At 47.1% G+C, this 12,770-nt stretch overlaps 1 protein-coding gene across 2 annotated transcripts in view; it reads right to left on the bottom strand.

Annotated features, from left to right (window-relative positions):
- Window positions 1–12,770, bottom strand: part of LOC142571793 (QRFP-like peptide receptor) — a 288,223-nt gene that overhangs the window by 145,689 nt on the left and 129,764 nt on the right. For both annotated transcript variants that reach the window (XM_075680414.1, XM_075680422.1), the window contains exon 2: window positions 10,319–10,715. In XM_075680414.1, coding sequence (XP_075536529.1) covers window positions 10,319–10,697 — 379 coding nt within the window. In that variant the 5' untranslated portion in view covers window positions 10,698–10,715. The remainder of the gene's footprint in view (window positions 1–10,318; window positions 10,716–12,770) is intronic.

The raw sequence follows: 12,770 nt of genomic DNA, 5'->3' as shown, positions 1-12,770 counted from the left end.
TCGGGAGCTTGTTATGTTGCTCTACAATTTTGTCATTGACACCTTTAATCTAATTAGAATATTTGAGAAGTTTAATAATTAAGGCTAATTATCTAGGTATAATTTAAAAAATTAATTTGAGTATCTCCAAGCGACGGGAAACATTACCTTGGTTCGGTCCAGCTAAGTGGCAAATGCACATTTTTACACTCTGGCTAAAGTTAGCTGGGACACCCTGTCTATAAGGCTTCCCATAATATCAAGATAGCTGAATCATCTATAGCTATAGCGGCTTGAGAGCGCAGCTCTCAGGCGCCCGTTCCTGCGGCGAGCGTCCGCGTCGTTGTAACCGAGCGAACGAGCACAGCGAAAGCTGAAAGACTCGCCATGGTTGCTTAGCGGCTTTGGTGTTGTGCTGCTAAGCACGAGGTCGTGGGATCAAATCCCGGACACGACGGCCGCATTTTGATGGGGGCGAAATGCAAAAAACGCCCGTGTGTTTAGATTTATGTGGTCCTTACCTTAACAGGTGGTCACAATTATTCCGGAGTGCCCCACTGCGGCGTGCCTCATAAGATCGTGGTTTTGGTACGTAAAACGCTATAATTTAATGTTTTTCTTTAATTTTAAACATGAAAGCGAACGCGCAGCGCAGCGGGGGATGAAATACGCGAGGAGGAAAGCACAGGAGGAGGGTATCGCGAGAGGGTGACAAGAAAAGCGGAGTGCGGTGACGATGACTACGAGATGGCGCCAGAGAAGCGCGCGTCCTATTCTGTCGGGGCTGGCTGGTGTGAATCCCGCCCAAGCGTCATCCACGCGCGTCCTCTCGTGATCTGCAGATTAGCGAGGCAGTCGCGCCACACTTCGCTCCATTTGTGTCGTGCCGCATGAGACGGACTGTCCGCGCCAGTCAATATATCGCGAAATGAAAACACGTTTTGCTCAAATTTTGCATTATGGTGTATCGTAACCGTCGGTGCATTTTTTTCTTCGCCTTATACCCCTTATTAGCTTTGCCGTTTCCGTCGCTGGGGCATCATAAAAAAAATTGCACCAAGAATCACTAAGTGCAGTTCCTTCACTGTGGCTGCATCTGCAATATTGTATATAAGACACCGCTATCATGTAGGAAGAAGTAGATATATAGGGTGTCTTTGTTTTAGCTGCACCAAATTTTAAAAAATTGCCTATAGCAGATGACGCAGTTTTAAACCTTGATCTAAGTGACTCTAAATGATTTGATTTAAAAGTAAATCTGCCTTACAAGAGCTCTTGCTTCGCAAGTACAATCCTGTTTTGTCGGAACGGTAGACAGATACTGTAGCAAAAAAAGAATATATATATATATATATATATATATATATATATATAGCATCGAATACGATAGGTTATCATTGCGAAGTTGTACAGTAAAATTTGTTAGCTTGAAGCTTCCTTCGATTGTAGCTGATTCACAGCGCGATACTGCCATGCTTCGTGATTGTGTGCTTATGGCCCTGTATGATGCTGAGCACAAAGTCACAGGATGGAGTCCCGGTCGCGACGGCCGCATTGTGAAATGCAGACACGAATGTATGCTGATCCCTTCGCTGAACATTAAAGAACCCCAGACATTATAAGCTAACCTGCGGACCACCATTAATTCTCAATCAGATCCCACAGTGCAGCTTTGAAATCGTACGACCATTGTGGCATCCACTGAAGACAAATAGCGCCCCTGTGTCAGCACGGAGCTGAGGGCATACAAAGAGAACAAATAAGATGACCGGAATTCGGATTGTTTCGATACCGTCACGCTGACAGCGCGAATGCACAGTTGTCAGTAGATGGGCGACTGACTGCGATGCCCCAAAGAGAATGCGTCTGTAGATACATGATTTATGAAGTCAACCAGGCAGAAGCACTTACGTATACCTAGGTGGGCTTGCATGTGCGCGCGTCCCCGTATTGCGTGCCTACGCGCTAAGAATAGCAACGCCTCCGCGCTGTCTTTCGTTCAAGCGTATGTCAAAGTTTGGAAGTCTCGTTTCCAATTTGATACGCGTCAGGTAGGCCTGCGCGTACCTGCAATACGTTTGTCCTCTGCTCAGAGCCTGTCCGTTACAAAAATTGAATTTATCTTTGTAGAGGTGCATATTCAAAGAATTATTTTGTTTGCCCTGTGTTTTGAATTTTACTATATACTGATGCGGTGCATCTTGGCTGCTTTAGCTTTCGTTTCTGCTTCGTTGCTTTCAAGTTAGGAAATCTCCACAAAAAATACCGTCGACGCTCCCAGTTGCTTTCAGGCAAGCCATATAAAAAGCGTGCAAGAAAATTTCAGCTGTTTCGAACAGGAGCGTTCGAGAGCTAAAAGAAAAAAGTTGGCTTCTCGTGAATCAATCAGGCGTAAGGGTAAAAAAAAAGCAGGAAAATAAAATCTGACGCTAAAGATGCGTCCCTTGTATAGCTAAATCTATACTTATTTTTGTGCTTTCTTTATTCTGTTTCATATGGCTGCACTGGCTGGAAAACAGTCTTGAAGAGAATCACGTGACGGAAACATCTCTTGCAGTGATGCGACATGAAATGGCGATGCAGTTCACCGTGGTAGAATGCGAGGGTTTTGCTCCACGGAACCCTGCAGCATGGACGCCGTGTCTTGCCGAAGGAATAATAGAAACACTTCTGCTGTCTGAAAAATTTTCCATGGGTATTTTTTTCTTTTTTTAACAAGCACATGCTGTTGATAAGTGGTGGAATGGTTATAATCTATTATATGTCCCAGAATGTCGTGCAGACTGGTGTGTCGCATTTTCTTTGCTTGCTTGTTTGTTTGTTTCAAGAACTTGCGCAAAAATCAAAGTGCGGATATCATACTCATTGATATCATCGTTCGCTATTACGAAACTCCGACGTATCCCAGTTACAGAACGAAACCGCCAGTCTTCGTAGCTTAACAGTTCACCCGTGTGATTGCTAATTCTCAGAGGTTGATGCGTAACTTCCCAGAGTTACGCTGTTCCTAATCTAATGGTAGGTGTTAGTGAGATACGGCACCGAATTATTAATCAGATTTACTTACCTAAGCCCGGGTCACCCAGGCATGCACCCAGCGACAAGAATTGGTGGACCAAGGCTACCGCAAAGGAGCTGAACTTTGAAGCACTGCCTGAAGTTCACAGGTGCTCTACTCCGTCACCACACCACTCGAATTGAAATTGTGCATAACTCGAGGTAGCTTCCTTTGAACGCAAGGAAATGGAGTTTTTTCGCGGCTTGCATCGTCCTTAGACATGGAGTGCATGTTGAACATTTTTTGTCTGCTGTACCCGCCATGCCACCAGTAAAACAGGCCAAAACATATTGTCGAGTTTTTTTTTTTGATGCTACAAATCATCTTAACCATGCTGCTGCTACTATTTGTTTCCTTATCCTTATCAGTATCTCATTTCGGGAAACGCACTGATCTCGATATTAATGTTAGCCTGTGTCCTCGCGAACCGTTGAGCTTTTCCAGGACACGTCGGAATAGGGAATTGGTTTTGACAGGGCCTGATCACGAACGCTAGCGAGCATAAATCATGATGAAGACGTCACATGTAGGTTCCCCTTTTGTAGCAGAGAAAAAAAAAACTTCCTGCGAAGGTAACAACAGCTCCGCGAACATGGCATTACTGTTTCCGGGAACGACCCTTACTTCGTGGACCGTCCGGATCATGAATCATGCCTGTCTACTATACCTGAACACGGGAGCGGTGCATAGACATCACCCGCTTTGTTGCTCCGCTTTTGCATGAAAGCTTGGAAGCGATCTCGTGGAGTACAATACAGACACACCCTGCTTAGTAATCGTGTTGAAGGTGTCTTATTCTTATTTTTATGGCTTGCGGCGCTTGGCTGGGACATGTCCTGCACGTGGTGCCATGAGATGCTGTCGCAGGCTGGTCTCTTAGCTGCTGTTGCGAGGCCACCCAGCGACGCCTCTATGGGCCGTCGCAGGCGTTGCCCGGTGAGAACCTCCATCCTGAGGAAGATAACGAAAGCGGTGCCGTTCACGAAAAGAGGCACTTGTGTGTCGCCGGAAATCTTCGCTGTAGAAGCCTTATACTTGTAAAATTCCCTATCCATGTTTCGTGGTTTGGCAAAAAGCAATGTGCTGCTGCCTGTGTCATGGGGATTACGCTTGAGTCGCATCTACTGAAGCCTTGCGACGATTGCTCATTCATGGAGTGCAGTACGGCCGTATACAAATTTAGTGACGCGGGAACTTTTTGAAACTTCCTGCATAGATGAGATCTCCAGTGACCCTAATATTAACGTGCATGATGACTGCTTTCATTGAAGATTCACATGAACTGGTGGTGGTAAGCTCGTAGTAACAAAGTATAATGAATGACATTCAGTAGTATTTAGTAGTTCTTAAGTGTTCGAAATGGTGCTTGGTGCCTTGCGTAGCGTACACTAAGCGCATTATGAGTATAATGAATGGTATTGTTGAAGATTGCGCAAAATAAGCCACAAACACGAATTACAAAGTGGTGATAAATACCGTAGCAAGACAATATTTCGACTTCACCTACTTTTTTGTTAAAGGACATGGAAGTCGAAAGAACGGCATACAATGGGGTAAAATAAACAACTATAGTTTACAAGCGTGCTAACGACAGCTAAAAACCTTAGTTTCCTTCGCAATCATGTTTGTGTGGCACTGGCAGCTAGGCATTGTGTAGTTATAACTCAATCCTTTCCGAGGACTTCATTATAACGAAAAAAATTATGTGTCGCCGTCTGCTTTTGACCTACGGCACCAGATTATCGTACAATATCCACCGCGGTAGCTCAGTGACTACGGCATTATGCTGCGTAGCATGAGGACTCGCGTTTGATTTCCAGTTGTGTACTTCCGAGGAAGGCAGAATGTAAAAATCTTCCTTTAGAAACCATGTTTTTGGTCCACGTTGAGAGCTGAATTGACTGACTACCAATTGAATTCTGAAGTTTAACTTCCCCAAAGTGGCACAGTGCAGGCGATACAAGGGACGCAGTATAGCTGATGGCTTCGGATTAATTTTGACCACCTGGGGTTTCTTTTACATACCCCCAAAGCACGGTGCGTGAGCGTTTTTGCATTCTGCGTCCATCAGAAAGCGTCCGCCGCTGCTAGGAATTCGAACCCGCGGCCACGTGCTCAGCAGCAGAACGCCATAACCACTAAGCCATTGCGGCGGATCCTATCAGAATTTGCAGCAGCGCCTCACGGCGAAGTGTTGGAAGTGATAGGAAGGTACTTAGCGTTACGCTCGAACTCCTCGCACGGTGTTCGAACAATGCGCAAAGGTGACATGGCGTGAAGCAACGCGAAACGCAACTGCTGCTGTGCAGCAACAACAGCTCCCTGGCCGATACCGGGCGTGTCACGACGCTGTCGCGATGAGAAACGCCGGCAGCAACGGTGCAGGCGTCTCACCTCGTTGGTGCATGAGACGATATTGGCACAAAACTACAAGCATTTGTGAGTGCCCGATGAAAAGATCAGATATATTTAGCGTGGTGTTTACTGTTCGTTCAGCTCAACCCAGTGTATGCACCACGGTGTGGCTTGCACACGGGTTCTCAGCAGGTACGCTCATGTGAGCGCGCGTAACGCTCATGCTAGCAGCGTAAGCCAAAACGCTGCCCTGTCTCCGGCAGAGCCGAGTGAGCTGAGCGCGATGGTGCATGCGCCACTTGGCTTGGTCGTTCTCGCAGCCAAACGCACAGGCCTTCAAACCCTCTACGCCCGGGCCGCACATGAGCCGTCGGTACCAGGACAGCACGATGGCGGCGGCGGCGGCGCCGACGGCGCGAACGCCCGTCAAGCGATAATTGCTATCATAAAAAAGCATTTACGTAGGAATGCAGGTACTCACAAAGACGCCAATTATCCCGGCGCTCATGGAGAGAGCAGTCGGCCTCCAAAAGGCCAATTCCGTCCAGTGGCGGCCGCTCGACGCCCACGGTAAGAAATTCAACCCTGCTCCACAGAATGCTGCGAGATATTTTTGCCCGGGAATATTTCGCCCAAATATTTGACCCCGGGTATTTTCAACCACGTCCGGTCTGCAACGTTGTCAGTGTTCGTCTCGCATCAGGTATAGAAAGACATTGTGTGGTTTCCGCAGTAGCGCAACAAGACTTCACTCTCCCACGACACGCACTCAGCCTCTCTAAACGCCGCACTGCTCCAGGTGACGACGGTGTAACCTACCAAGCACTGCGGAACATTCAGAACAGTTTGCATGACCGTATATTGGACGAGTATAATGAATTATGGAGAAGCCGTGTAATCCCGGCTGAATGGAAATCGTTAAAGGTAATACCAATGTTAAATCCTGGGCGCCCTTCAAGACCGGTCATACTATACCGGCCTATACCGGCCAATATCCCTAACTTGAAGTTTCATAAAGTTAATAGAACGAATGGTCCTGTTTCGCCTAGATGTCATGCTAGAGGAGCTAATTTTTTTACCTGATGTCATGAGGGGGCTTTCGTCGCCGCCGTATCTCAGACCTTGTCTCAGCGCTTGAATTCGCTAGAGGAAACAAGCACTCCGCCTATAATACTCTTCCTTGACATACAGCAGTTAAGCTTTTGACTCGGTTCCTCATAAGGCGGCTATTTTTGCTCTTGCAACCGCGGGAATTTCGGGTCGTTTGCTCCGCTTTGTGCATAGTTTTCTAACGGAGCGCCGGATGGAAGCGCGTGTCGAAGGAATTAGTGAATCGCGCATTGCGAAGAGCTGTGTCCCACAGGGCTGCGTATTATCGCCGCTTTTGTTTAACACCGCCCTCACCGCACTTCCAAGTCGCTTGCCTAGGGACAGTGACTTTCCTGTGGGCATAGCTATCTATGCAGATGGTATTGCTTTGTGGATAAGCGGCCCTTTGCGCCTTGGTCCGAAGCTACGTGCAAGCTTGCAGATAGCTCTGAGCGCGAATTCGGAGTACTTGGTTGAAGTTGGCTTTCAAATATCACCTGCTAAGTCGGCTGCAATAGCATAGCTAAACAACGCACTCGTTGAACAATGAGCCGACTATTCGGTCATTCCAGCAACTATAGGCGGCACGACGGCAGGCCAAAATGGCTGCGGAGACGGTGATAAGACGATTTCGCAAGCGTGTGCATCTCGAGCAGCAAAGCACGTCAGGCCCTCTAGTTTTGCTGCAGACCGTACTTTCCCTCGCTAAAGAGGCACAGAGGTGTGTAAGTGAAAGCGAAACTATGTTCAACGCCGGTCACATCATATGCTGCGGCATCAAGTTCATTACAGACACCGAAGTCAGCGTCGAATCGCTCTGCCTGCAGACGAGTGCAATTAAGGGCCCGCCGCACTGCGTGAACGTCGCATTACGTGAGGATACAGGCTCTGTAATGGTCAGTATGTCGTTACTAGCCTTGAAAAGCGATATTTTTTTCAAACAATTAGTAAACGCAAGCGTATACCGGTAACAGATGTTAGTTGTTTTTCAAGCGCTTCTGTTTTCAGCAAATTAATCATGTGCCGTAAGAAACAAACTTTAGTGCGTGTCGAAGTGTAAACTTAAATAAAGACGACTGTAAAATACAACAGTTCTCGAAACCCGTAACGTACAGGAATGATCACGCTCGTCTAGAGCCTCGAACAGCGTACGGCGGAGTAAATGAACTGAAATTTAGCCTGTTTCACTAGGGACAAAGTACTTGTGCCTGAACGGGTTTCACGTTTTCCCACTTGCACTTGCATTTCGAGTTGTTCCTTCGTAACACGGTACCTCTGCTTTAAAATTCGTTGTTTCCTTGCGCAGAACTCCGCACGGTTTGAGCACAGAGGCAGGCTACACATGCGATTACTATTCGTTTTTTTCCTCTTCGGCGCGTCCATGACTATACTGCGAGACCGAACCGCCGAACAGCGCCGCAGATTTCTATCACCGGGTGACTGCTTCGGAGAAGGGCCGCGTGGCGCCGCCTGCGCTGCTGGAATGACCGAATACCTTGACCAGACACCAATAAGCTGGGTGCGACAACACCGTTATTTGAGCTTAATTGTGGATGATCGCATCCCTTGGCGTCCTGCTGTTAAACTTGTACGACGAAAATCGCAATCTCTCCTTGCGTATGTGGCTGCCTTGACTTCTAGAGGTGTCGTTTGCGACCAAACAATAGCTCTACAGGTGTGCCAGTCATCTGTACTCTCAGCCATGATGTATGCGTTACCAGTCCTGAACAGGCCACCTAGTTTGATGGCCCAACTGGAATGAGATCATCTCGTTGCCCTACGACTAAAGCTTGGATCAGCTCGCGAGGCGCAATCTGTTGCATTACTCACTGAAGCGCGTCAATTACCCCTGAGGCTACAAGCAGACCAGAGAGCTCTCTATCATATCGAGCGCCTGCACCGCGCATCTAATGGCCAATCGCTCCTTGATCGTCTCGCTCACCGCCTGTTTTCTCTCGTGGGAAAAATGGCGGCATTGATTATAAACATTGCTGGCACTTCTGAACATGCTGCTTCATTGAGGCATCCGCCTCTGAATGATATCACCAAACACGTATTCCCCATTTACCTCACCATCCCTGACATACACACAAAGTCTGGTATGCCTTTTTCGGCAATATTCCAATTGCCTCAGTCGCACATGTTCGAATGATTTCCAGATTACCTTCAAGTATTCACAGATGCATCTGTACACATCGACGGTCAAGGCGACTCTGCAGCTTTTTTCTGCTCTTCGACTTAAGTACAACGTATATTTATGTAGCCAATCCAGCCTCGTCAACTCCAGAGCTAGCAGCGATTAATGTTGCGCTGAAATACGTGCAAGAGGAGTTACCGCATCGAAGATCGCCATCTTCACGGACTCCCGCGCTGCCCTTAGCAGATTACAACGCACTCAGATTGATTGTTCAGTTGGGCGTAGCATTACTGACTCTGCCAACAAAATCGCATCACATGGGGTATCTCTCGTTTCCCAATCGATACCTTGACACGTAGCGGTCACCGGAAATGAAGAGGCTGATCGGCCGGCTTCAACTTGCGCTCATAACGACTGTGCCTGCCCTGAAATTTTGTGTAGGCGTGATGACACTCGTCTGCTGATTTGTCGACAGCTACTCAAGCAGCACCCAGACCATCGCGTCGTAAATGTAACGTTCTCGCCCCGTGTTCGCGGTCGAGGCTCGCTTCGTCGTGCTACAGCACAACTACTCGAGCTATAAGGGTCGGCTTTGTGAACGTGTGCGAACTTTTATTAACTTGTGGGTGAACTGCGCGAGGATAGGACAAGAAAGAAAACAAACACGAGCACACACTGCGTGAGCACGGGACAAGAAAGGACGTGTGGACAGCCCATCGTGTACGTCTTGCGGTTGCTGCGAGACAATTGAGCAGCTGGTATTGGAGTGTTCCGCTTTCAGTGCATAGCGCACGACGCCAGTGAGGGACTATCATCTCATTGGCCTGTGGTGTACGACATTCTACGAATCTTCGTACCCCAGTTGTTGTGCTTCTCGACGCGATCAGGCTAATCGCGCTCTCATTACTTTTCCATAACTACCTAATTTAGGTTCACGTTTGTAACTCGGACACTAATTCTTCGTTTTAACATCCTTGAGTAGCGTGACCTGTACTTTGTTCTGCTTAATTCTTTGAGATTTGTCATGTTACCATTTCTTTACTCTTCCATCACCTTCTTCCTATCATCCATATTTGTGTTTCTCTCCCCCTTTCTGAAGAGTAGGCAGGTGTCGTGCCCCTTCCGGTGGCAGTTGCCCTGGTCCTCACTTTTTCTTTTCTGTCTAGTGTATATGTGTTGAGAAAACATATAATAAATAATAAGAAGAAACAAGTGCATCGCAGTGGAAGTTTCTGTGTTTTAACAGCTAAAGGCACAACCAAAGAAAAGCTTTTACACACGCACGCACGCACACACGCACAAATGAAATCTGTGACCCGCTATAAACCTTTGCTTTTACTCGTTCAATAGCATATGACACCACTAGGTCCTGCTGTAATCATCAAAACATCATTGCAGTCTTAAGCATGTAATCGTCATAGTCTTCCAGGTTCGTTCGATGTGTTTCAGTGGTCCACGAATTTGCACGAATAATTTCACGGTGTACGGAAACTATTTGCTTTATTTAGTTAATGAGCTTGGATGGTTTCTGTATGCTTTTTCTGACATGCTATCTTTGTCGTGAAAGATCGCTCCATGGTTGTCAGCCTTAAGGCGCATGCTGACTGCTATACTAAACAGTCTATACGACGCAGAATTCGACCATTTCAAGATTTAGCAAATCGGTTAAGCGCCAGTCTGACAGAGCGACGTTTACTTACTCTGGGCGAATCCCTCGATGCGGCACATGAAGGCTCCGAGCACGTACCAGTCGGACAGGTTCTTGACCAGGTAGACCCACATGCAGAACATGCTGATGATGGCGTCCGCCACGGCCAGATTTGTCAGGTAGCAGTTGATGGTGGTGCGCAGGCTGCGGTTCAGCGCCACCGTCAGGATGACACAAGTGTTTCCCACGGCGGCCACCGCGATGGTCGCCAGGTATGCGCCGATCTTGACGTACTCGGACCACGTGAAGGGGGCGCCGCCACTGCCACTCCAGGCGCCGCCTGCTAGCTCTTCGCCAAACGCGCTCAAGTTTACGAGGAGCACGTCACCGCCGAGCTGCTCCTGCTCACTACTGCAATTCAGCTCGACCATGGTGCTGTCGAGCGGTCACTGCGGCCAGAGATGAAAAAAGTGCACAACTTTATCTTTTACGGCATGTACCGACCAACGGGAAACACTTCAGTGTAGAAAGGGCGCGGAATATATACTACACAAGCAGATAGAATCGTACATTTCGGGGGATTGTACATACTTATAGATGCTAGTGATGAACACATTCTGCAGCCTAGAATTGTACAATAAATGACCCAGAAAGCTTACATCGTTGATGCTCTGACGCAGGATGAGAATAATATTCAAACAACGAGCGAAGTGTGTCGTGACATCTACAGGACATTTCAATTGGGCCTGCAATGTGGTGGGTTTCCAAGTTTTCAAAGTACGTGTAAGTTTTGTACAAAAGTACATGTTAGGTTAAAAAAAATCACAAGATAGTGAACTGTCCTCTAGAAAATGACTAGACTGAAACCTCAACAGCGACGTGTGAAATGTAAAATGACATCTTGACTTCTTTTTCTTGGAAAGTACGCTTTGTCGTTACGCACCAGGCACAATTTTTCTAGTGTCAGTTGCTGTGTGCCACATAGAAAACGAGTGGCTGGTCACGTGTGTAGGGATTTCGTTATCTTGCTCATCTACATATGAAACTTGTTATTCGCTAAGGAACATGATATAGCTGTAGGCATTTCATGACGAAAATTCAACCGTTCGGCGTGAATAATGCCATAAAAATACAAAGAACTTCAGGCATATTTATTTTTATTTGTTGGAAACATCAAGCGTAATTTCTGAAACCGCAGTGTGACTTTTAAGTATGATTTCTTGCACTAGCGCAGTGATGAAAGACCACCTTTAAATATGTTTGCAGTCGTTGACAGTAACACGATGGAGGGGACTACAGTCTCGTTCACAAGTTGTTGCCGGTGTTGAAGCTTTCATTACAAGAAAACCGACTTAATCGTTGTTATCAGAACCATAGTTGCAGCATTTGAGCGTTGTGATGCCAAAGTAGGACAGAAACGTCACTACCTGCCGATATATTTCTCAAAAATAGAGATCACAAGTCTCTACAGCTTAAGCACTTGGTGCTGTGGCTGTCAAGAATCCGAACAGCAGTTAACAGATTTAGAGGGGCTAGTTGGTTTCTGGCTTCATGGAACATGGTTATAACGGCGCGATTTAAATACAGGACACAGAAAGAATGCACACAGGACGGACGCCGAACTTCAACTGAAGTTTACTGCAGAAAAAATTACACGAGCAGCAGTTGCTGCGCAAAAAACATTACAAACACCGCCACAGCGCGCTTTGTCAGCACAAGACATATTATCGTGTCTCAGTTCACTACTCAAAGTTCTGATCTGCGCAAGATTAAAGACACATTCTTAACCACACTATAACACCTTCTACGCCCTTCATATCCGCGGACTTCGATGCTTATCGTGCAAATATAACTCTTCTTTTCTTGATAGATAAGAGACGTGGTGCTAATGCAACCTTCTCCTTCTTTATATTTATAAAATGCCTCAAACAATTCCCTCTCTTTTTGAGCCTTGAAACTTCCGAGTGTACAAGTGCCTCTGAACACTGGGGTAAGCGGGGACCTCTTGCAATGGTCAGCCCAAGTGACCCCCCACTACGAAAGCTTGCAAATTTGCTCGATGCTCCCTCCAACGGTCATTAACACAACGACCAGTCTGGCCGACGTAACATTTGCCACACTAGAGTGGAATGCGGTACAATACCTCTTTCTGGAAGCTTTGAAGGGGGCGCAGCATGCTTTATTTTGCGCTTTTGCGAAGTGCAGGCACTGTTCACTGCGCGGCACATACGCACCAGTTTCTCAGGGGTGGACAAGACTATGGGAACGCCGCCTTTTCCAGTCACTTTCTTCAAGCGGTGGGAAAGGTTGTGCAGATAAGGCACGACCACTGGCTTACTTGGCCGTTGCTTCTCAGCACAGTATTTGATCGGAATGGCTGATAGCGCCGAGTGCAATGCCTGCGGTGTCGAGGAAACTATAGAACATCTACTGTGCTATTGCGCATCTTTTGAAAATGAAAGACAAGATCTCTGCACAGCTCTCAACCAGTTAGACAGAAAACC

Source organism: Dermacentor variabilis, chromosome 1, assembly GCF_050947875.1.
Source record: "Dermacentor variabilis isolate Ectoservices chromosome 1, ASM5094787v1, whole genome shotgun sequence".
NCBI lineage: Eukaryota > Metazoa > Arthropoda > Arachnida > Ixodida > Ixodidae > Dermacentor > Dermacentor variabilis.
Note: the sequence above shows the minus strand (reverse complement) of the source record. Positions and strands in the feature narration are given on the sequence as shown.